Below are 26832 nucleotides of genomic sequence, written 5' to 3' on the forward strand. Positions count from 1 at the left end.
AGCAAAACAAGGTCAACCAACGGTAAGATCACATACACCATATCAATTTTTAAATTCAACTATAGAACCACTCAAACATGTTTAGTTTATTAATTCCTTTCTAATAAAAAACCACATCAACACCAAATTTAAAATTGCTTATTAGTACTTTATGATCAAAGTGTGTATATCACATTGTAAATCTTTACACCTAAATCCTACTTAACCAATATAACACAAGAATTAGAGGGGTTAACAATTATGTACACTCCCACCTTCATTCAAAAATGGTTTGAGATAGAGGACACCTTTACAGAAAACATTAACTTCTTTAAGAAAAAACAGAAGCTGATTTAAATTATTTTACTGTGTTATTTAATTCCAAAGTCCACAATCAAGTGTAATAAAATGGGAATAAAAATGCTATTCCACTGTTACCTCTCTAATTAGTTAGGTATAGATAGATACAGACCAGGTATTTGATTACACAGTAATTTTGGAAAATTTAGAAAGCTACAAATAAATGATAATTCTGCCATTGCAAAATACTCAGAGACCCAAGCTATTGGAATTTAATTAGTGAATCTCCTGGCTCTCTTTCAAGGTAACCATGTGATTATTAAGTATGTTAATGCGGTAAAATATATTTACAAGTTTTCTAGTATTAAGTCACCTATGTAAATATGACAAAAAACAAACTTGGTTGTAGTGTCTAATCTCTTTTATATACACATGGTTATATGGTTATATTTAGGTGGTTATATACTTTTAAGTATATACTTCTGTTGTATATTCACAGCTCATGTAGACTTATAAGTGTTTCCCTCTCTTAATGGCTCCGTCTGGTATTAAATATCAGAATTAATCTTACAGGAACTGATCTATCACTAGCCACAATAATTTAGATCAAAAATTCACAACTCTTCAAAGTTGTGACATCCTTTTATCTGAATTTTGAAGATGCAATGTACTTTGAATATACTAAATAACACTTAAGTTTTATTGTTGTTTTTAATGAAGAACTACAGATCCTTAATAAGTCTTTAAAAGAAACGAGATATATTTTGAGTACCAAAAAAATCATAACTGCTACTTTTGACAAACAGAAATAGTTATGTATTGCAGCTAGCACTCACCACCAGAAACCGGGGCATCCATAAAAACTGCTCCCATTTTTTCAACTTCTTTGGACAATTCTTTAGAAACTGAAGGATCAATAGTACTGGAATCTATTAATAGTGAGCCTTTCTTCACTTTTCTAAATAATAAAAAAAAGTATCGTTTTAAAATTATAGCTTTATAGTTTTTAAAATACAGTTTACAACTTTAGATGAATGTCTCATACAACTATAGGGACAGAATCCACTAAAAGCTGCCAGATATTAGGACTTCTTTAGTATTAAGAACATTATTAGAACAGGTTCAAAATCAAATTAATTTCCAGAACAATTGTACTTCAAAGTAAATCCAAGTTCTTTCAAAGTCATCAAAACAATCTAATAAACTACATGGTATAAATTATGGTTTTAAGTGAAGTACACACTAAATCACAAAAATCTAAGTAAGCTAAGATGCAAGCAATTTCAAACACCTATTAACTTTAAAAGACTTACGTGGTAGGATTTAAATTTTTGTTTATAAAGTAGTTGGGTCCTTTAAAAAGTAATTTATTTGTCTTTAATAGTCACATTCCAAATTTCACATATCTATATCATTTCCATCAGGTAGAATAACTATAAGCAACTAACATCTAGCCATTTTGCTTTAGGATAGCATGTTCTTTTATAAGTACAATTTTTTAAAAACAAAGTAAAACACCAAACAGTCAAAAAGGAAAATATAGGAATGGACCTGGAAATTTCATAAAATTTCTTTTCATTCTTGATGGTAAATTTATATACATATACTGGTAAAGATAACAAGCAGAATTTTCATATATCATTTATATCAGTATTTAAATGGCATTCTTCTAAAAACTTTTTGTTTGTAATATGAGTGTAAAATACTTACCTATATAATTCCCTTACAATTGATAATCCATGTCTATCTTTACTGGCTAGGAAATCCTGACTTAAATTATAATTTATTTAAAGGACTATGGCTAACCTTTAATTCAAACTTCTCAAAATTCTTACAAACTTTCCAGAGATCTTATTAGTAGCCAAGAAAATACGTAGTCATAATTATAATTGAAAAATTAAAAGTAAATATAATTATTGAAGGAGAAAATAATCATTGGTAAAAACTACAAATAAGAAAAATCTTTCTATTGAAAAAGGTAGTATACAAAATGCTTTAAGCGATCTAGATATAAAAATTTTGCATATATAAATATAATGATTGGGTATATTTCACAGAAAAGAACTAGCATACTCTTATTATAGATCATTTCAGTACATAGAGTTTTACTTTATATACCCTAAAAAAATAAGAATTAAATTTACCAGTCTGGGCCCTCCCTGGTGGCACAGCGGGTTAAAGCACAGCACTGAGAAACTAAAGCCACTTTCACATGAGTTCGATTTCCGCCTGCCCCGGAGGTGACCACATGCCGTGGCAGACCTCTCCTGACGCGCCCACTGCTCCCCTCAGAGTGTACTTCGTCGATCTGCCTGTTCTGCTCCCCACTCTGTCTCTAGTGAAGCCTCTCGCTGCCCCTGAGCCTCTGGCCTGTACCCCAGTTCTGTATGCACAAATAAATAAATCTTTAAAAAAAAAATTTTTACCAGTCTTCTGTGATATTTATGTCTTAAATCTTTTAGGAAAAGAAGAAGCTGTCTCAAAAATTACATGTCTACTCACTGTGGGGAAATAAACCTGACCCAGAAGAAAATTAAGAGCAACATGTGAGAAGCAAATATAGTTCAACATAAAGTGAAACTGTTTCAAAGCAGTTCCTAGACAAAATTGTTTTGATAGCTGGCCACCTATTCCTTATTAACAGATATTAATGAATATAGGGTGTGTCTCCACATAAGCTTTAAGTAATTGTTCCTTGAGTGGTAAAGCAGAACCATAATTAGAAATGGCTAAGTAATGAGACATCTCAGGTCATCTCTAGACCACACACACTGTGGATCTGCGGGTTCCATCCAAAATAAGTCCCTGAAATCTAAACATTTATCTTATCAGTTTTCTGTCTAATGTCTTTTGCTTCCAAGTTTGTTAGTTTTCCAAAACAATTCAATTTCCAAAAAATTCAAATTTCATAAATTAGTTTTGTGAAATTAAACCTTGTGTTTTAGCCCCTCACATGTCTAAGGCCTACAGTTTGTTCTAGTTCTTTGTTGAAATTTAACAACAAAACGAGTTAGGAACATGAACCAGTAAGACCAGAATATGAAAATTAGAAATTCCACCACTGTCATGCTAACATAACTACATGGTTTGACAATAAGCAGCAATTAACCAAAAGGTTAGGAAATTCTACCCTAAATTATATTTTATTTAAAAAGCTACTGCTAACTTTTAATTCCAACTTCTCAAAATTCTTACTACAGATGTACTAACCCAGAGGACATACAATAACTTTTTATTATGTAATAAAATGTTAAATAATGGTGTTCTTTCCAATGTTTGGTTTTATTTTTCATAGAAACCTTTTACTGAATTTCTATAAACCATAACAAAATTACGCTTGTTAACAGTCATTCAGTTTAAAATTCGAGCTTTTAAAGTCTCTTAAACATTTTACCAATGAAAGCATAAGTTTAATGTAGGAGTAAAGGAAAAAAGAGGAAAAAAATTTATTCCCAAAGTCACATACTTGACTCCAGTAAAAAAAAAAAAAAAAACCCTTTACAAAGAGAAAAACCACACCATTCAGTTTAAGAAGACAGTAGAGAAAAGTTTAACAAACATAACTGCAATTTCCTAATAGTTCTAACAAATGTGAAATTCATAAACTATTGTAACAAGAAATTAAGCACAATTGAGAAACACATACTTTAGAATTCCATTTGCTCCAGAATAAACTTCTATTGCATTCATACTGGTGGGCAACATTGTAATAATTCTGTCAGCTTTGTCTGCTACATCAGCTGGGGAAGCTACTACCTTTAAAAAAGAAGAAGAATTTGCAATGGCACATTATTTAAAAAGTAAGCAGTTTCTAGAACACAAGAAAAACTCACTTTTTTATGTAAGTTGAAACAGCAATAATAAAAACAAACAACCAACCTTCATTTCCAAATGACAAAATAAAAATTTACTGCATAAAAGACAGCCCATTTCTTATACACATACAAATGCAGTTTCGATGGAATCAAATCTACTGTTTATTTTAAAAAGTGTGAAGTGAGTTGAGGGGGAAAGGGTAAAACACAGCAGTCCTGGGAACAGACATACTTCTCATGGACTCCTCCAACTTGAGTTCTTAAACAGCCTATTTTTTGGAAGATGCTTTCACTAAGAAAACATCCTAGTACAAAAGGGCTGACAACAGTCGAAATAGAGGATTCACCAGTGAGTTGATGGACAAAATCCCCTAAGCAAAGTCAAGCCCCAATCACCACTACCCTTCAATCTCTATTTTCAAGAAAAAAGAAAATTAAACCTGTTTCAGAAAAGACCAGGGCAAGACCATGAGCTTACAGAAGTATTAAGGAACCAGTCGATTCTCTGCCTGTGTGCAAGGATGGATGTAGCACTCACCCTCCTGCTCCCTCTTGAGACCTAATACATCTGGTCAACCAGTAGGCAACCAGAGATCAGAAGAGCCCAGGAATTCACTCCTTGACTCAAAGCTCCTTTAACAGGAAGCATCCAAAAGCCTCAATTGTCACAAAAGCTCCTTTAAGCCTTTTTTTTGCTTTATGAAAGACAAAGGGCTATCAGGGAAACAATAGACAATTTCCCCACAGAGTGATTCACATGAAACTGACATATATTTTACTAGGAAATGAAAGTGACATAAAGCATTTTAGGAAAGATAATGACTCTGCTTTTCATGTGGTGATGTACAGGTAACAATTCCTTTTTGCCTTTGAAGAAAGTAAAGGAATGGGATGCTGAAATTTTGTAATCCAAACATTATAAACTTCAAGTGATTACATTTTAATTTTCTTTAAGAGACTAACAGCTTCTAAATCAAATTCTAGATAAAGGCATTTTAACATAAGTCATACTTTCAAATTAAGTCATACTTTAAAATTTCAGACAACCAAGTACACTAGCACTGTGTAATAACACAGTAGGAAAAGATAATATAAAACATCTCTGACCCAAAAAAAAAAATCATTGTTACAACTACTAAAGTTAAATAAAAACCTTTCCTACACCCAAAAAAATACTGACATTCAAAAAGAAGCACCTATTTCCTGACGAAGTTTAAATTTACTCAAGAAAAACACAGCTTGCACCCTCAGTGATGGTATGGCACAAAGGGTTACAGCACAGCACTATGAAGCTATTGCAACCACTGCAGCATGAGCTCCATCCCTGGCCAGGGAGGTGACCCACATAGTTTGACAGACCTCTCCTGGCCTGCCCGCTGCTCTCCTCAGCAGTGTATTTCAGTCAATCTGCCTGTTCTGCTCCCCACTCTATTCTGGTGAACACTCTCTCTGCCCCCACACTTTTGGCCTATACCCCAGTTCTGTATATATATGTAAATAAATCTTTAAAAAAAAAAAATGAGGGTGGTCCTCCCTGTTAACTCCCAGCGAGTTAAAGCACAGTACTAAGAAGCTAAAGCCACTTCAGCATGAGTTCAGTCCCCGGCCTAGAGGTGATCCATATCACATGGCGTGGCAGACCTCTCCTGTCCCACCCACTGCTCCCATCCTCAGTGTACTTTGTTGACCTGCCTGTTCTGCTCCTCACTCTGTTTCTGGTGAATCCTCTCACTGCCCCTGTGTCTCTGGTGTGTACCCCAGCTTTGTCTGCATAAATAAATAAATCCTAAAAAAAATGAAAAACAGTTCATAAGACAAGACAACAGTCGGAAAAGACATATTTTTCTACTCCTGGACTATATCAAGAATGTGGGTTACACATTAAAACCCATGTGTTCATCCCTACTTAAAGTAGTAAAAACAATAAGAGATAGCATACCTTTCAGTGGCCTTTCCTCTCACCCAGCTCCATCTCTACATCTTTCAGGGACTAAAGTAAGCTATGAGTTCTGACAATTTCAGATTTTCTCTTAGGAATTGAGTGTCTTCCATTAAAGAAAATGCAATTCCATCTAGATAACTCCTACAGAGGTCCCCTCAGGGCATTAACAATTAGCTCACAGATTTAATAGTACTTCACACCTCTAAGCTTCTCATGCCCGTAAACTGGCAGCTCCAAATCAGGTCACTGCCAAGTGCATAGGGAGGCGAATCAGCCTCCTGCATACCTAGCATCTGCTTCTTAGGATGTTTAGGTTGCCAGAGCACTATTAACCCTGCAATTATATAAGAAAGTAGTGTCACAGGTGCGGGGGGGGGGGGCAGGGGGGAGGGACAGGAATCACAATGAAATGATGGTGATAACTGTAATGTCACCACTGTGCTGGTCATAAATGCTCGTCATTTAATGACTATATACAATTGGTACATTATAATAACAGACTGAGTTGCTTATTAGACAGATGTGTGTCCAGCTATTCAAAGCATCCTGTTTTCCATATGATGACTTCTAGACTGCAATGAATGACAAAATTTGGCCATGACTCAAAAACCTGGGGGAAAAACCAAACCAAGTTGCCAATCTGACACTAACCACAAAAGCCTATACACAAAAGCCTATAGGAGCCAAACTAGTGAAGAGTCCCTTCAATTATATTTGCTAATTGAATGGATAAGCAAAGACAGCATGGAATAGTGAAAGGAATCCTCATTTGGGAAGCCAGAGATGCAGGTTTAGTTGCCTCTCAGCCAATAAAGAATGTATGAATATGTATAGATCCATTAACCATTCTAGCGTTGGTTTCTGAATCTGTAATATATAAGCATCGTGATTTGGGTCATCTTAAGATTTTCGTATCCAAAGTAGAAAGGAAACTTAGGCAAAGTATTTTTTCCTATTCAGTAACCTTAAGTTCTAGGAAGTGTAGCAGCTGTGAAGAGCTGAAAGGATAGAAAGCATTTGCAATGACTCACTGCAAATGTGAACAGATGATTTCTAATTGATACAGGAGTAGCAAGACTCTTCTACAACTGCACATCTGCATAGTCACATGAATAGCCATGACTGTTCTGACAACCCAGGCCATTCCTGAAGGTCTCTTGTATATTCCAATGGCTTCATTCCTATGCTATTACAAATTAAGAGGTCTGTATTTTTTTATTATCTCAATTTTGATCACAGGAAATTACTTCCCTTATATATCACAGTATCTACAGTCTAAGAATTTTTTCAGCCAATTTCTCTGGATTTAGATTCATCTGTATACTAGCCTGCATCAAAGGCAAGTTTGCAACACAAAGAGTAGGGGACTGAACAAATTAAAGGCAGTGTTCTTTGCTGGTTGCAAGGAGGGAAGTATGCTGTGGCACCAGGTCCAGCATCAGAAGAAAATGGACCTCCTTTTTATATCTTCAATGGAAGGAAACAACTGTTACCTAGTTGCTCTATGTTGATAAAAAAAAAAAAATCTTGTTCATTCTTGCAGACAAAGCAGTCACAGAAGTCAAGTTCAACATTGCTTCCATGCAAATCAAGTGGGTAACAGAAACTTGCAAAAAAATAAAAAAGATGACTATGACTATGACCTTGTTAAACTTGCCACTTGATGTCGTTTAATCTTTCCAAGTACAAAAACATACTATAACTCCAAAATTACATTACACTTGAAAAACTGTCAAAAACAGTTTGTGCCTACATCTTGAAACACTTGGTCAACAATGACGGAGCCACTCAGCAAGAGGCTTTTAAAGTTCTCATTTAACAAGACCTGAGTGGATGCCAGATTAGATCCCAAGAGAATTACTTAACCAAACATGTTCAGGCTTACAATCCAGGAACATGATGGTTTCCAAGTTTTTAAAGAAAAAAAACAAAAGAAAAGAGGATCTAATTAAGCCCAGTTCAACCAGAAAACTCACAAAAATATGGTGGAAAGTCTCCAGACTTTTGGCACAGATCAGCAACATCTTCAAGGAAATTCCTAAACAAAGAAAATGAAGCATATCTCACATGCCTTTGGTGCTAAGGCTTAAAAGGAGAAATCAGTATCTTCTGCAAAATAAAAACTGGATGTAAGGGATAGGTAGAAATGTTCTTAAGCAGGGATATGGTCAATTCACTTTATCTCCTAGTTGGATTTTAATTTTTACCATCTTGCTTTCATTTAGAAATATGTCCACATTTAAAATATGTCTACAACACTCTTCCAAAGCACTGCAGACTCAGTGATTCAGTCAAGACAGCAGTGTGTTCCTATGTGTGGTATTGGCAATGCAGATTTGATACACAGAAGACACAGACACAATCATCAGCATGATAACAGTAGTAACAGCAATTAGGTAGTGTATAACACTCTTTATGTGTCAGGTTTTCTAGCACTAAGAGGAAGGTGTTATTACTTATCTCCATTTTGTACAATGAGGAAATTTATGTAGAGACACGTTACAGAGACAGCTAGATGGAACTAAGATTTGAGCTCCGGCAATGATTCCAGGGTTTAAGATTTTAAACTATTACATTTACATGTTCTTTATTCATGATTCCTAATCAAAGGTCTGTAATTATGATGGATTACATTGTTAGAAAAGATGATAAAAGCTGAAATTATGTACTCTAACCTAAACCTGAATTTCCAACAGAAATTAGAGCATAATATGAGGAGACTGAATAGGAAATATGCCAACTTTTTAATGGAAATGACAACAAATAACATATTTAACCAGTTATAAATACTCTTATCAAAACAGATACACATTTAAAGGCACAAGTAAGCTGATTAAATTCAATCACTCATATAAAATATACTTTACATGTCAGCATTTTTATTTCCTTCATAGCCATGTAGTATTTTCACTACTAGTCAGAGCTTGAAGAAAATACTCCAGGATCAGAACATCCCAAGGCACTGTTCACCTGGAACAGCAGGCGACTATCCTGTACCTAGAAGGGAGAGAGGGTCTGCCTTCAAGAAAGCAGAGCTGGCAGCCAGACATATGACAAATCATGTGACACATCCCATTTCTGCTCTGAAAAAAAGAAAGAGCATTCTTCAAGATGTCCCCTTGGACACTTGATTGCTTTTTGACCCAGATATGTCTATTTTGGTACTGTCTGTCCCTACAAATCTCCCAGGGAAACCACAGTTGATATTAGAAATCAACTAGTCAGTCTTTTGCAATCTTTGGGGCAAATAATTTGTTTTCTTTAGCAGCAAATTCATTAGCTTCACCTCATATAGTAACATCAGGGGAAGAAGGAGATACCTGCTCTTAAAATGTCAAAGTCAACTCAAATACTCTTCAGTTAGTCACTTCACTGTACAATTGTATACAACAGCAAAAAGTCACCAACATTTTCCCATTTCTTCCCAAGTAGTAAAAATACTTTATTAGTAGTTTTTGCCTTTTTTAGTAGTGAAAAACTAAATTTTTTTCTTCTATCCAACATTTTAAAAAGTTAAACATAACTATGAATATACCAACATTTTTACATATCAGAACTTATGCAAGTTAATATTATATTTTAAACTAGAACTCTTAGGAAATCACACTTGCTCAAGCAGCAGTGTAACTATTCAAAACTTTGAAACTGCCAACATAAACCATTTATCAGCAAATGTTTTCACTTTATGATGACAGACCCAAAACTTTCTGACCCTTTCTCCTTCCCTCCTCATTTAAATTTCACATTCTCCCATCCTCCTTGGCAGTTACAATCAATACCAGGAGGTCTGCTTAGAGTCAAAATTCTAGAGGGAACCAGATATGTGAAAGTGATGGAAGATTGTCTCCCAGCGTTGCTGCCTTAGTGTGAAGCACCCACTGAACTCTTCTCACCATGGAAGGAGGAGGTCATCAGAGGTGGGAACTGCAGATAGGAACCTAAGGCCAGTCTTCACTCTAAACTGATCTGGGAAGGGTAACAACCTAGATTTCTTTCCTTCCTCACACTGACATTGCACAGTAAAAGTATAGAGGAAAATTCAGTACTTGAGGGTGTGTCATTTCTATCAGGAACCCTAGAGATCTTGTCTACAGGGCTTTCATTTCCAACTATAGCATTTCTGTTTGTGTATCAGCAAAGATGACACAGTTTTTGTGTGGTTGCCTATCAAAAATGAAATGATTCAACAATTGTAGTCTTTTCTCCTCAAAAACTGACTCAGCGCTTTATTATAGTCAAATTGCCATTTAGTTAGGAACTTCCTTGTAATACTAGTCTTGCCATTTAGGATACGTTTGATACCTTGCCATACCCAACTCAACCTACTTCATTCTCCACACCACTAGGTGGACTACTAGATACATGGAAATATTACTGTATCTATTGAGTAAAGGTAGTAGAAATCTCTAGAAACTGAAGACTGAAACCTGGAGAATGAGGTTTCTGGTTTTTGTTGAAGAAAGTGCCCCTTCATCCCCATTCATCATCTGAGTAAATCCTATTTATGCTTCTGTTATTTGCTTAAATGTCTACTCTTTGAAGAGAACTTTCCTAACTGCCCTCTTACCCAATGTAATGCATATTTTCTTAAAAACAAATGAGACCCTCCCTGGTGGCGCAGCGGGTTAAAGCACAGCACTAAGAAGCTAAAGCCACTTCCCCATGAATTCAATCCCCGCCTGCCCCAGAGGTGACCACATGGCATGGCAGACCTCTCCTGACCAGCCTGCTGCTCCCCTCAGCAGTGTACTTCATTGATCTGCCTGTTCTGCTCCCCACTCTGTCTCTGGTAAAGTCTCTCACCGCCCCTGCACGTCTGGCCTGTACCCCAGTTCTGTATGCAAAAATAAATAAATCTTAAAAAAAAAAAGAAGAAACTAAACACAGAATGCTAGCAAGCCATCATAACTTAACTCTGTACCTCATTATAGCAGTGTTTTTAGGTTTTCTACAGGTTTGTAGCCAATATTATATATTCACAAAGTGTTGCCAATACAGTACTTATAAATTATATTCACATATGTTGTCTCATTTGTACATCACCATCTAGTGATGTCCAATCATTTCAATTTCACATATGAGGAAAACAAGGTAAGGTGAAGTAATATGCCCATAATAAGAAAGCAGTTAAGTATTTGGGTTGAGATTCAAGCTGTTTTCTATGTCCAAATCTATTCTTGTTCAATGCCAAATTTTGCTTTTCAATAACATGGGAGGCTATTTCCACAAACAGTAAAGTTAATATCTAGAAAAACTGAAACAGGGCCAAAGTAGGCATCTCTGACCAAAGCTGGGAAATGCTCCAAGTCACCTGACAAAGAACAAAATTCCTCCTTACTCTGATGGACATTCTCCTATGTTGCACACCAAGAGGATGATGAATGTTTACACATATTTTTAAATATGTATATTATATATAAACTAGATAAATACTAACAATGAATTAGGATTACAACTCCATTTTCATGGTATATATATCTCAGAAGTTCTCACTTACTGAATATAATTTTAAACATCAATATCTAAAATAATAAAGAGGCCTTACCTGTTCACCTGCATCTTGAAACTCTTTGCATGCATCAGGGAACACATCATAAATAATGAGTGGATAGCCATGTTTCATGAGATTTTTGGCCATTGGATTCCCCATGTTGCCTAGTCCAATAAATCCAACTGGAGTCTTAGAAGCCATTGACCTAGAACACACTGATTTCAATACATTACTTTTCGTAAAGTCAGATAACATTTTTTTATTGTAAAGATTCATTCAATTTTTCTGTCAACTGTTTAGATGTTTTCTATTTTTAAAAGGCTAGTGTTAAAACTAGCAACAACAAATGTTGGCGAGGATGTGGAGAAAAAGGAACTCTCCTACATTGCTGGTGGGAATGCAAACTAGTACAACCACTATGGAAAACTGTTTGGAGGTTCCTCAAACTGCTAAACATGGGGCTTCCCTACGACCCAGCAATCCCACTCCTAGGTATCTACCCAAAAGACACAAAAACACTGATTGAAAAAGATACTTGTACCCCCACGTTTATTGCTGCTTTATTTACAATTGGAAAAACATGGAAGCAGCCCAAATGTCCCTAAGTAGATGACTGGATAAAAAAGATGTGGTACATATATACAATGGAATATTAGCAACCAAAAAAGAGAAACACATGTCTTTTGCAGCAACTTGGATGGAGCTGGAAAAGATCATGCTTAGTGAGATAAGCCAGAAAGAGAAAGAAAAATACCGGATGGTTTCACTCATAGCAGGAGTATAATGAACCAGGCGAGAAAATAACAAAAATAATGAACAACCATATACCAGAGACATTCTGTGGGGGTGGAGTGGGGAATGGGATCAAAAAGGGGGGGGGGGAAGGGAGGGAAATGCACAGGACTATGGTGGTGGCACAAGGGTGATTTGGTGATGGGAAACCCACGGGGATTACAATCGAGATGGAAAAAAAAATATGCAAAATGATGTAAAAATAAACTTTGTAATAAATAGAAAAAAAAAAGCTAGTGTTAAACTAGTGATCTAGTCATACTTAGGGTAACAACCACACTAAACAATCAAATATATAGTTCTCTAGTAAACAATAAAATTTCAAGGTATTTCTCATTTTCTACCTATAACATTCCTCTACTGCTTTCCAATAAACTTAATCAAGCTATCACTTATATAATACCTGTTAGATACTTTACCTATTTTGTGATGTATTCTAGATTCCTCTTATCTACAGTATCTCCTTTTAAATGGTGTTAAGAAAGTCCTCCCTGGTGGTGAAAGGGGTGACAGCACAGCACTATGAAGCTATCAGCAGATAATGAAGCATAAGTTCAATCCCTGGCCAGGGAGCTGCCCCACATGGCTCAACAGAAGACCTCTAGTGTCTCGCCTGGTGCTCCCCTCAGCAGTGTGTTTAAGTTGATCTGCCTATTCTGCTCTCCACTCTGTTCTCGTGAATCCTCTCACCTCCTGCATATCTCGCCCGTACCCCCATTCTCGTATGCATAAATAAATCCTTTAAAAAATGCACATAAGAAATTGAAAGCCATTTTGTGGGGCGGAGTGGGGAATGGGATCAAAAACGGGGGAGGGAAGTGCATGGGTCTATGGTGATGGCACACGGGTGACTCAGTGATGGGAAACCCACGGGGATTATAGTTGAGATGAAAAAAAATGTACAAAATGATGTAAAAATAAACTATTATTTAAAAAAATTGAAAGCATTCACTAAACCTTATTTTTTGGACAAGGTCCAGGAACAGGGAAACTTTTTACCTTCCTTTACATTTACAGAAACCATCCCCTCCAATGATATTAAAACCAAAACAAAACCTTAATAAAATGTTAAACCTAGGGGGGGTTGACCAGTAGTCAAAAGCCACCAGTTTGTAATTGTGGTCCTAGGAGAAGTGGATACTTCCATGGACTCTAAGTGGCACAGACAACAGTCTAGGGACTGTTTTGGCTTTAAAACTTGGTGCACTTTCAGAGAAACGGCATTTCCATTTGCAGGGGGAAAAATTGTTCTTAAAAAGCTAAGTACAGGTTTTGTTTGATTTTCTTCTTTCTCACAAAAGGCTTTCTGCAATCACACTGGGACACACAATTCAAGGTAATGCTTTTTGCAAGAGAGAAGAGACTTTGCATTACCATGAAAATTGCATTACACACAATTTCTCCATGACTACATCTGGGGCTCCACTTAACAAATATTTACTACATGAGATACTATAATATAACAGAGTTCAGAGAGAGACACAGCAAGATAATGATCCTTGCCCTCAAAAAGCTCATGGTCTAGTGAAAAAAGGGAAATAATTCCATTAGCTGTTTCATCTTATCATTTTCTAGCTTAGTTTTTTCCATTTTAAGAACTCTAGTTGGAAATCTTTGTAGTGCACAACTAGTCATCCTTAGTTTCTGGTCTCTTCTCAACTGATGGATACCTGCTCTTCCTTGAGCTTAAAAAAAACACTGAAATTTAGTTAAAGCAAATTATTTGGAGATTCTAATACTAAGAAATAGAGGCCTTCTTCTGTTCCTTTTAACTAGATGATTGTTTCCAACATTTCCATTAAATATGTGTGTCACTCTTGTGCAAAATCACCTGATCAGTGCAAAGTTTCACCTACTGGGTATAATAGGAACCTTGTGTCTGACTGAGTCACAAGGGGTCCATCACAGAGAAATGATAACCTGATAAAAATTTTGATATTAAACAGTATTATAAGTCTACTTTGTAAGATAACTCTAACAGAATAATAAAACTAAACAACTGGTGTTAAAGCAGAACTTTAAAAAGAAAGTTTTAATATAGTATCAAAATGTTCACAAGATTTTTGTCAAAAGACCAGTATTCCTTGTATTATCTTCTGAAACTAAGTGTGCAACTAGTGTGCTACCTAGGTGGTAGATGAAAGCTTAAAAATTGTTTAATTTAATAAAAACCATTAGAAACTAAGAAGACTGCTAATTTTATGGACACCACTCTCAAGGTTAAACACTTAAAAGTATAGTAAGGCAGAGTACAATTCATTCACACATTCAATAAAAATGAATCAACTATCACATAATTATATATCATAGAGTGCCACATCACAGCACCTTGCCAAATGCCACAGAGGATACAAATGAGACCTAGCACTTATTTTCAACAATTTCAGATTTCAAAGGAAATAAACTATGTACACTCATACAAGAAAGTTAAGGATAAAGTATAAAAAAGAATGTTCATATGAAAGAATTCATCTGGTTTAGGGACTTGAAGCTGACATTTGTCCTGAATATTCTAAGACATATCTCAAATGGAAAGTAGAAACGGAATACCATATAAAAAAGAAACATAAGTATTCAAGAAAACAGAAAAAAACTAAAAAAAAAAAGAGAGAGAGAATGAGGATAGAGAATAATAGCTAATTTTTGTGACCATTTTACTACATGCAAGACACTATACTACTAAGCTCTTAATAATCAGGTTAGTCATCATTAATGATATCTATCATCAAGCCCGTTTTTTGACTGAGATTCCTGATACTCTGAGTTTAAGTAAAATGCCAAGACTTTAGTAAGTTGTATTGCTAAGATTCAAATTCAGTAATCTGACTCTAGGCTCTTCATTTTTAACCATTGTTTGACAATACCCTTTATCCCTAGCAAAAACTTTCATTCCTAATAAAACTGCAAAAAGATGCAAAGAAGCAATGCATTAACTATGGGATAGGCTGGGTTGCAAGCTAACCAATTTGATTATTTTGTAAACAAAAAGGTACTGAACACTTGTGACAACCCCCACCCCAAATTCCATTGTTTAAACATAATACCCAGTATGAAAGTATTCGGAAGTGAGGACTGTAGGAAGTGATTAGGTCTAGAGGGCAAAACATAATGGCATTAATGCCTTTACAAAAAAGGCCCCAGAGAAATCCCCTGTGAAGAAGACACAGCAAAAAGATGGACACAGTGAAAAAGACAGTCATCTTTGGAAATCTCGTGCACTGCTGGTAGGAATGCAAACTAGTATAACCAATATGGAAAACTGTTAGTTTTCTCAAACTGCTAAAAATGGTGCTTCCATAGGACCCAGCAATCATATTCAGAGGTATCTACCCTAAAGACACAAAAGCACTGATTCAAAAAGACACCTGCACCCCCATGTTTATTGCTGCTTTATTTACAATTGGAAAGACATGCAAATGCCCAAAAATAGATGACTGCCTTAAAAAGATGTGGTACATATAAACAATGGAATATTACTTGGCAATCAAAAAAGATAAACATGCCTTTTGCAGCAACATGGATAGAGCTGGAAGGGATCATGCTTAGTGAAATAAGCCAGAAAGAAAATGAAAACTACTGGATGGTTTCACTCATAGCAGGAGTATGAAAGACTAGGGAGAAAATAATAATAATGATGAACAACTATATACCAAAGACATTTTACAAGGGTGGAGTAGGGAATGGGATAAAAAATGGGGGTGGGGGGAGTGCACTGGACTATGGTGACGGCACATGGGTGAAATGGTGGTGGGAAGCTCATGGGGATTACAAGTGAGATGGAAGAAGGCACAAAATAATATAAAAATAACTTAGTTTATTAAAAAAAAAAAAAAGACAGTCACCTTTGAACAACGTGGTGGACCCTCACCAGATACTGTCTGCTCAGGGGTATAAATCCTACACCAAATGCCATTTTTTTGCATTCCTGGTTTGAAGAGTCAAAGTTAGAAAAAGGTAGAATACTTTAGGGAAGACCTTTTATATGAGGAAATACAAATTTTAATTAAGTTTGAAATATTAGGAATGCTTAGAATAAAATATAAGAATTTGCTCCCAAAGAGGGAAAAATTCAAGAGTACAATGAGATATTACCCTAAAAATTTTCAAACTTAAATAATACATCTTCCCTTTGAGTCACACAGAGCACTAAATCACAAAGGTGATAGTGAGTAGTGAAGAAAATAGCGAAAAGATCTGGCAACTTTATTTTCTCCAATGAGACCTAAGCAAAGTTATCCATATTTTGGTAGCAGTAAATGCTACCAAAAATTGAACTACTCTAATTTTTTTATAAGCAAAAATTAGCAATAGGTTATATTTACATGGACAAAGGATTTTTTGTTGTTGTTGTTGTTGTTGTTAATCAAAGCAAACCATGTTCATTGTAGAAAATTGGAAAGTAGGAAACAATATAAAATCATAAGGGAAAAAAATTAGCAATCAGCATTTATATAACCCTACCAGTCTTCTAAATGCATTTTTTTTATATCATGAGATTATACTGTTTATAGAACTCTATGGCCTACTTGATAATAACATACCACAGCATTCCAACTGTTATAGTGCTTAAGACTTAACTAAACATGACAACTTATACTATAAAGGCCATTATTGTTTAGGTCAAGTTATTTTAGAAATAAATATCCTCCCAAAGTAATTTCAAAGCTTAACCTTTGGTTCTAGGTTTTCAGAGCTTCATGTGCAATCCAGAAACTCAGGTAAAGAGGAAAAAATGGTATTATATATTTTATTTTTCCTATGTGTTGCTTTGAAATTGATTTTATTCACACAAAAAGGGTAATGATTTTTTAATTAACTTTTTAAGATAAAAAATGAAATTTCTACTCAATGATAACAAAATGGTAAAATATGTATAGTTCAATATTTCTATTTTTCTAATTTTGACACTTTAAATATTTTGAAATTAAGATGTATCAATAGGGAAGTTTTAGACCTCATTTTTTTCAAAACAGCAAAAGAGTTATAAGGTTCCTCATATTACCATCCCTATGATAAAACATCTTATCTATAATATGAAGGCAAATATCAGAGAATTCACACTAAGTTAATTTTAAAGTCTTTTTCTTAATGTCCCTAGACTCCAAACTTGCATGTAGATTTTTTCTCACTTTTTAAAACTCCAATCTCAAAGTTAACATTTTTGCAGTTCACAAAGATTATGTTTTAAAACAATTCCAGAGTATAAACAATTGAAGTGTTTGTTTTAAACAATCATCACAAAAGAACTACTTATCAAAAATCTATATCCTTATAGCATCTTTGGTCAAGGGGTTCAAACAGCAAGATTATAACCTACATTACAATTAGACCCTTCAGGTTTACAGAAGCAAAACACTAATCTTGGGTCTCAGTGTCTTTCTACCGCAAATAGTGAGAACTTCACAACTCTAAAAGATACACCAAGGATTCATTAAGATTCGTTAAAACACCTTGGAAAACCACTAATAGCACATACGTCTTTTTTGGCTTATCAAAATTATAAAGAATTGTGCATTACATGTGAAACTGAAGGAAAGTGAATAATCCTGTATCTCCAAAGTGGGAGGCATTTTTTTGTAGCTCAGTCATTGTAACTCAAATAGTGGTTACTCTCAAGCTTGGCACATTCTGTGAGTTTGTATCTTGTTACTGTGATTCTTGTATCAGACATCTGTTCTCTTGCATCACATGGAGCCTGCCTTTCTCAGGCCAGAGAGAAAACCCACTCTTAAGTTTTACTGAAGGGGAGGAAGGGAACTGATTAAAGAATTCAGTCCACTTTTTTTTTTCTTTTAATTTGAGGTAACATTGGTTTACATCGTTGTTTATATTCATTCTATTGTTTTTTAAACTAAGGTCAGGACCACTTTTCTTTAAAAAAAAAAAACCTGAGGATGACCTTGCTAAACATTGATGTTGTAATTCTCAAAAGTTTTGCAGGAAGACATCGGCATTATCTCCAGGAATCAACCAGTTTTGTTTTGTTTTTTAATTAGAGAGGAATGTTGGTGTGGTGAAAAGCTCAGGAATCAGGAAGAATCAAGTACTACTTTCTAGATCTTGCTAGCATAACCTAATTTACTTATTCAAGGAGGTTCTGGTTCTTCATCCGAAAAAATCAGATTATTAGACTTCTGGGGGTGTAAAAACTGCCTCTTTCCAAGTCGATGACCAACTTATAATGGGTGAGGGAGGAGGAGAGTAGATCAGTTCAGGCAACAATTTGGGGGACGCTTAAAGTGTTTTGGTTAATAATTTGACAAAAGAGCCATCTTCAGGTAACATATTTACTGAGAAGGGAAAAACGGGTGGGAAAGCACTCCCTCCAGGTGCAGGGTGATTTGAAACTTTACTGGAATGACTTATCACCTCCTCTGTAAAGACACCACTTGTGTAAGGCCACCTTATCTAATTCAAGTGGCCCAGGTGCGACCAGGAGTCGTCGAAAAATTAAGCCAGCGCTGCAAGGCAGGGTAGCCAGGGATGGTGCTGGACTGCACCGTGGGTTGGGCCCTCCACGACTGTCTGGGAGCCCTAACTCCAAAAGCACTGGGACCCAAATTCTCTTCCCTAAATTCAAGCTTTCCCGGTCCCCTCTTAAATCCCGAAAAGGACACTGAACCCCTTTTATCTGGATCCTGGATAGGGGAGAGAGGCAGCAGTGGCTGAAGCGGTAGCCACAGATGTGACCAGGCCTTACATCCAGCCAAAATATTTGGGGTTTTGTCCCGACCCAACCGCAGCGCCTCCCGGGAAAAGACCTCTTCGGCACGTCAGGCGCGAAATACCGGCGGCCGGAGGAGGGACGCGGGGAGAAGGCGCAAGGTCCTTACCCACTGCAAGGCTGGCCGCTGCCAGCCGCTGCCCGCGGCTCCAGTACCGGAGACCAGAGGAGGCTCCTCTGAGCCATAAGGAGGCTGCCATGCTGCCCCGGCCCCGCCTCCCCGCGTTGACCTCTGCCGCTCTCGGCTCGCCCACTGACTGCGAGTGTGAGCCGTGGGGCGGGCGGGCTCGACCGCGGCGTGGGGCCGGCGCGCACGCGCTCTGCGGCTCTGAGCAGGCGTCCACCCGCGAGGGGCGGAGCGCCGCGCAGAAAGGCGCGGCCTGATGGGATAGGGACCGTCCATCCTCTTGCAGACTGGTAAGCGGACCAATCAAAATTCCCAAATCGCCCGGCCTTCGTGAACCACCAATAGACGGCCTTTTCAAATATCTACATAAGGCGCTCCTGCCACCCTCAAGCCCCTCCCTCGGTGAGTAGGAGCGAGCGGGAGTGTCCTTGTTTACCAAAACGTAGGGGGTGTGTGGAGGCGGTGCCAGTCTCTCGCTACCGCCTCCTAGAGCACCTGACCCAGAACCACCCCTTCGGAAGGTTGTAACTGGGTATGTTTCCTCCTTTCAGTGCAAGCAAGGACAAAACTTTGATTTACAGCAGCTGTCCGCAGTTTTTAGGCAAGAGCAGAAATTCCCATTCCTTCCAAATATCGAGACCCATTTTAAACTTCAATAATCTGTGGGTCTTCTAATTTACTTTTAGTGTTTATTGAGAAACAATCACGCAAGTCTACCTACCATTAAATTTATTTAATTTTATTTAACCCAACAGTTTCTGCATAAACTGAAAAATACTAGGAAGACAAGTTGATAACATTGTTCTCTTTGAAGGGTAGAATTTCTTGGAACGTGCACTGTTATTTTTGTAATTCTACATCCCTTCACAAGCATAAAGTAAACGAAAATCCATAGTAGTGCGGGGGTAGAAGGAAGAAAGAAAGAAACTGAGATTCGCTTCTGTCAGTGTTCGGTGTGCATATTTCAATCTCTGGACCCTAAGGCTTCTCACCCCACTGTCCCATTGAAGGGCTGGGAGACAAGGGCGTGCCTATCCGACACCTGCAATCTTTGCAGAAAAGTAGTACAAGAGCAAGGAGCATGAGGGTTGGCTAATAATAGAAACCCCACGGTGTCCACCACCCTCAAAATTCTTTCTTTGCGCTTCTATGAGTTGTGCTCATCCACCCTTTTAATCTAAATTGCAGAATCACATATTTGACTTTGACATTATTTTCCTCTGCCCATTCGCCCGTGGAGTTGGAAGTGCCTAAAAGAAAGAAAAGCAATTGGATCATTTCCAAGCAGGCTTTCTCAGGGCTCTGGGCATCCTAGCAATATTTCCAGGAACTGGAACAGAGTGCACAGTTCCCATTTGTGACTGGTAAAAAAATAATTCCCCTCTCTGGTTGGCTCTCTTCCTCAGCTCTTTAGTTCACACCCATCAAAACAAGAAAGGAGGGAGGAAAGGGAAAATCATGTCAACTATTGAATCTTCTAGGTTTGATTCTATACCCAAATCTACTTACTTGTGCCTGGAGCATTTCCTTATGTGATCCTTTCTGGTTTTTTAGGTTTTAGCTGGAATAAAACTCCTGCAACCAATAAATGTAGTCCTACAGGTTTCTATAATTAACTACTGAAATGTGTCTGCCTTTCAACTATGTTAACCTACCTAGAGATATTTACAACACAGAACAACATATCACTTGATCTCCCCAGCTCCTAGTTTATATCCCAGTCCTTTTGAGATTTTATATCCAATTAGATTGCTTTTGTCATTTTTATTGTGAGCTACTGTTTTTGTTTTCTAAGTTGTTTATAGGGTCCCTTTCTCAAAAGTGAGTTATTTCTTAACAAAATGCTGCCTCTTGTGAATTCTTAAGTACTCCTAAGATTAGAAGAGAAAGAAAGTGAAAAGGACCTAGTATGAAGAGCAAGAACTAAAACTGGACACAAAATCTTTTAAAGTTATTTTTAAAAAGAAACGAATGTGATGACTTTGAAAACAGAGTGGCATTGAGATTTTGATAGCTTGGTTCTTTTTTGCTCAACCAGAACCAGGGAATAAATCACAATTTCTCCTAATTCTTACCTCATGTAGTTGAATATCTCCTCTGTAAAATAAACATAAACACAGAAAGGTGGAGAAAATAAGAATACCAGCTTTGAACCTCAGAACCCAAAGAGAAACACTGGAGTAGGTTCTTGTTTTGTTTTGTTCAGTTTTATATTCCCATACGGGTACTAGAGAAACTGAAAGACAAAAAACTTTAAATGCTACAGGGCATGGACAAAATATGCCTAAATAAAAGGTTGTTCTCTCTCTAGACAAAGGATAAAAAAGGAGCAATCTTGCAAGACATATAACTTGTAGAAAATAACTACCTTACTGTAAGCAAACACAGATCAAAAATTATGATCCCATGCCTACCCAGGCCAGCAGAGGCCCTATGAGGAGCCCAGACATTCTCCAGGATATAATGAGACACCCAACGTCCTTTATCTTTGTCCTGCCTGTGTGGTATTAGAGAAAGCCAGCTAGAAAGCCAAGATATATATTCCCGCCAATGTGTGGTAGTAGGTACCCCCTTTACACATATGCCCCTTCATCTGAGATTAAGAAGCTGGGAGAGGGAAAGGAATAGGGGAGATAAGGAGTGGTGTTTGGAAAAAAAAAACGTAAATATATATAGCATTTATTAAAGTACTCATTCTGCAAAGTATTCTACTGAATCTTTGTTCTTTGCTCACCTATAGTTTTCACTGAAAGCCTTATGATTGAATATTTTTGTTAGTATGAAGATTAAAGGAAACAAGCAGAAACAATCTTAATAGCTTAAAAAAAACAGTTGGCAACACTTAATCAGGCCCTCTGAATTTTTTAAAAAGCTGGTTCATAGAAAATAAAAGCTTTTCTCCCATTTTTTTGATCAACACATTCTTAAGATATAATAACTCAAAAGCTGTTTACAATGAAATTTTGTGAGCTAGCTATCCTTCAAGTAATACATTTTTGTTCATTTAATGGACAAAGTTTTAGATGTTTTATTTTATCTAATTTATAAGTTTTTAGAACATACCACTATAGTTTTTAAGTATTTATGAATTCACTAAGAGCATAGAAATCTTGACTAGTAGCAAAACCATAATAACCTGCCATTTCCTAAATATATGCTGCATGCCATGTACTATAAGTTCTTTACAAGAATTAACTTAGTTCTTTCAGCAATATTATAAAGCAACAATTTGTAGTTTAAGATGAGATCTGAGTTTATCAAGAGATTATTAATTTGTCCATGATCTCCTAACTAGTACCTAGAAGTGGAACTGGAAATTAGACATCTGATTCCAAATTTTATACTAATTCAAAAAAATCAGGAACTGCTTCTAAATGGGAAATTGAACACAAGTTTCCTGTAAGGCAACAACACAAACCAGGTCTAATAGTACTTAGTTTAGTATTATTTTTAATATTTGACACATTAAAAATATTTGGTGCTAAATTTAATTCACTTATCCACAGAAATACACAAATAATTTGCATTTCCTAGGGTAGAAGAAATGAAAGTATTTCTCAATAACTCCTCTATTCCTTCCCAGTCTATTTGTGAACTTTTGTCCATAAAATAATTCCTGACTGCAGATTTATCAAGAACATTATTTTTTTTTACATTTATTTATTTTATGCATACAGAACTGGGGTACAGGCAAGCAGTGCAGGGGTGGTGAGAGGATTCAACAGAGACAGAGTGGGGAGCAGAACAGGCAGATCAACAAAGTACACTGCTGAGGGGAGCAGCAGGCGGGTCAGGAGAGGTCTGCCACGCCATGTGGATCACCTCCAAGACAAGCAGGGATCGAACTCATGCTAAAGTGGCTTGCTTCTTAGTGCTGTGCTTTATTTAGCCCGCTGTGCCACCAGGGAGGGCCCAAGAACATTTTTTTTTTAAAGATGATTTTATTTAGTCATATAGAACTGGGGTACAGGCCAGAGATGCAGAGAGTGAGAGGATTCATCACAGACAGAATTCACCAGAGACAGAGCAGGGAGCAGAACAGGCAGATCCAAGAAGCACACAGCTGAGGGGAGCAGCGGGCGTGTCAGGAGCGGTTTGCCTGGCTATGTGGATCGCCTCCAGGGCAGGCGGGAATTGAACTCAGGCAGAAGTGGCTTAAGCTTCTTAGTGCTGTGCTCTAACCCACTGGCCACCAGGGAGGGCCCTCAAGAACATTATTTTAAAAGAAATTTTCTTTGCACTAATATGAGTTGCTCTTTTTTTTTTTTTCAACATACCTCCTAATTTTAAACTACTTTGTCACTGTGATTGAAAAAAGCCCAGTCCTTGGGTCTCTATCACCCTTTTCTTGGATAGGGCCTGGAGCATCTTGCCCTAAATGTATATATGCCTTTCTGCCATGTGTGGCATCTTCTAGTTACCTCTTTTGAATATACTCGAATGTAACCTTCCCTAGAAGGTGTCATTTGAGAAGTCTACATCATATTATTACTGGTTTTCCACATACTACTACCCTTGTTTTAGTACTTTGGGTCTCACAATCACACTCTGTAATGACAGGTGTATCCAGGACTTTTATCTCTTAAGTCTTTAAGAAAGACTTAACCAAAAATTACTCAGTTGAAGTATTCCCTCCATGGATTGTATATATTGTCTGATCTGTTAAGTGTCCCTAAGACAGTTCCCAGTTTAGTGATTGACTAAAGGATTTAGAACTCTGTAAATATTCATAGTAATAGCTTTGATTTTTTACAGTAAAAGAAATGCAAAGTAAAATCAGCAGAAGACAAAATTATATGGGGTAAAGTCCATAGGAGACCAAGAGTTTTTTTAGGGACTCATCATATCATCACTTTCTGTCTCACTCAAAATTCCAGACCCCAGAAGGAAAACAGGTGTTCACCACAAACCACTGTTGGTACAGCAGTTTAGGTATACTAAGCCATTTTTTTTTTTTACATCATTCTTCATTTTGTGCATTCTGTGATCTCAGAGAGCCATTCTTACTAGTTAGGGTGTTGGGAACCCTTCTCCAATCCAGGTTCTCAGACACCAGCTAAGGGCTAACTTTGTCAGGAGGCTTTTCAAAGGACAGCAGTCAGATCAGCTGTGTTTTAAGGAGGTACAAACAAAGATCTGACAGAAGGGGTACAGCACTCTGAGGAAGAGCCAAGAACCAGAGATTGAAGCTCCCAGACATAATTGTTAGTACCAAAGCTCTATATTCAGACAATGAATGAAAAAGAGGACCTGGTTAAAATAAAGTCCACTCAGGGCTTTGATCGAAGTAAATAATCCAGGATGCTGATTGTGTCCAAGTAAACACCACCCACTGAAGAGCTAAATCAACTGCTTTTAAGCTACTTTTAAGTCAAGAGTTGTGAGTGTGAGGAACTCCCTGGTAGCACAGAGGTTAAAGTGCCAGCACTAACATGCTATTACCACTGAGGCCTCAGTTGGATGTCTGGCCAGGGAGCTAATCCACAAGGCACAACAGACCTCTCCTATATCAGCCACGGCTCTATTCAGTGGTTTATTTCAATAGATCTGCCTGTTCTACTCCCCATTCTGTCTCTGGTGGATCTTCTCACCCCTTGCACATCTAGCCTATACCCCAGCTCTTGTATGCATACATAAATTTTTTTAAAGATTTATTTATTTATTCATACCGAATAAATATATACCGGGGTATAGGCCAGAGATGCGGAGGGTGAGAGGATTCACTAGAGACAGAATGGGGAGCAGAACAGGCGAAGTGATGAAGTACACTGGTGAGGGGAGCAGCAGGTGGGTCAGGAGAGGTCTGCCGCGCCATGTGGATCTCCCCTGGGGCAGGTGGGAATCGAACTCATGTGAAATTAACTTAAGCTTCTGAGTGCTTTGCTTTAGCCCGCTGCACCACCAGGGAGGGCCCATAAATAAATTTTTAAAAAGTATAAAATCAAAGCTGACAAAGTTTCTCCAGATGTCCCCACAGCATGGTAAGCAGATCTTAAGAAAGGAAGACTGGGACTTATTGTTGAGGTGCTTTCTTAGGAAGTTGGTGCCATACCAGTTTTTTAGACCTTCTTTTTCTCTCTGTCCCAGCTTCTTTGGTGCTGGTCAAGGTCTAAGGTCTCTACAGTATCTGACATAGTCCAAACAATTTTTTAGTGTATGTTTGTAGCAAAAACTGACTTCGGTAAATAGTATTCTTTCAGCAGATAGTCAGCTATTTCTAGACAAAAACCCCACTCATCATTTCAAACCAGGCTGCCATGATTCAGGGCTCCTGGAAGAATGAGATCCAGTGTGAAAAACACCATGACCTGTGTCAAGTGACCACAGGACTCCTTTGCCTACTTACCTCATTCCCAACTAGTACTAATGGCTTGTTGGATTGTTAGGTATCTAAGGAAGTGATATCCGTAGGCTTATCTCTTGAGAAATACAAATATTTTTCAAAACTTGATTCAATCTCTGTGAGTTCTGATTATGAATATTACTACAAAATGCATAGCAATTCATTAGCAACATATTTATGACTTCCTAGATTGACAGACTTATTTGCTCCCTGGATTTTGCCCCTCGTGAGCTTCTGCTACTCAGAGTCCTGTACAGGCCAGAGGCAGTGAGAGGATTCACCAGAGACAGAGTGGAGAGCAGAACAGGCAGATTGTTGAAGTACATTGCTGAGAGGAGCAGCAGGTAAGGCAGGAAAGGTCAGTAGCACCATGTGGATCACCACTGGGTTTGGGATCTAACTCTCACCAAAGCGGCTGAGGCCTCCCTGTAGTGTTGCACTGTAACCCGCTGAGGTCCCTAGAAGTAGTATATTTATCTCTGAACCACTTTGCACTCTGGACACACACGTAGTAGCTGGTGACTGACTATCCTATAAGCTGCACCATGCAAAAGACACATGATGCAAACTACATTTAAAATTTGCCAGTAAACACATTCTGAAGAAACAAGTAAAATTATGTTAGTAATATATTTTTGAAGATTTACTTACTTAAGCATACAAGAGCTGGGGTACAGGCCAGAGGTGCAGGGAGGGATAAAAGGATTCACCAGCGACTGAGCAGGGAGCAGAACAGACAGACTGAAAAAGTACACTGCTGAGGGGAGAAGAAGGCAAGACAGGAGAGGTCTGTCATGCCATATGGGTCACCTCCCTGGCCAGGCATGGAGCTCATGCTGCAGTGGCTGCAATATCTTCATAGTGCTGTGCTTTATTTCATTGCACCACCAGGGAAGGCCCTATTTTTAGCAATCTCCCAAATCTGGGGTCTACTTTATAATTACAGCACATCTCTCTTTGGAGCAGCCATATTTCAAGTATAGCCACACATGGCCAGGGATGACTGTCTTGGACAGCACGGCTCTGAGAAAGGCCAAGCGGACATTGAGAATCTAGTCACTGCCTCAGCCATCAGGACCCTGGAGACCCTGCAAAGTGCCCTACCGCTGGGCATTCATTTGCAATAGAGACTGATGCCTCCACAGAAACACCCAGGCAGGTACCTTGATGAACATTCCATGTTTTCACACAGACTAATGCCAAATGTGCTTAATGACTAAGGTAGAAAAACAAATCCTCCCCATGTAGTTCTAAAGACAAGACTTCAAAAAAACCTACATTCTGCGTTCTTTATGTTCAGAATGAAAGCTTGAGCAGTT

General features: G+C 37.5%; 1 protein-coding gene across 2 annotated transcripts in view; it reads right to left on the reverse strand.

The window, feature by feature from the left end:
• Window positions 1–19442, reverse strand: part of HIBADH (3-hydroxyisobutyrate dehydrogenase) — a 91272-nt gene extending 71830 nt beyond the window's left edge. Inside the window, exons 1-4 of one of the 2 annotated variants that reach the window (XM_012720718.1) lie at window positions 19153–19334; window positions 11582–11732; window positions 3926–4035; window positions 1116–1237 (exon numbers count right to left, since the gene is read on the reverse strand). In XM_012720718.1, the coding sequence (XP_012576172.1) occupies window positions 1116–1237; window positions 3926–4035; window positions 11582–11732; window positions 19153–19229 (460 nt within the window). In that variant the 5' untranslated portion in view covers window positions 19230–19334. Of the gene's footprint in view, window positions 1–1115; window positions 1238–3925; window positions 4036–11581; window positions 11743–19152 lie in introns of both variants that reach the window. The other variant, XM_004676806.1, reaches the window with a different exon arrangement.
• Between the last annotated feature and the right edge of the window lie 7390 nt (window positions 19443–26832).

This window comes from Condylura cristata, unplaced genomic scaffold (genome assembly GCF_000260355.1).
Source record: "Condylura cristata isolate star-nosed mole 26May11 unplaced genomic scaffold, ConCri1.0 scaffold00005, whole genome shotgun sequence".
Lineage (NCBI taxonomy): Eukaryota > Metazoa > Chordata > Mammalia > Eulipotyphla > Talpidae > Condylura > Condylura cristata.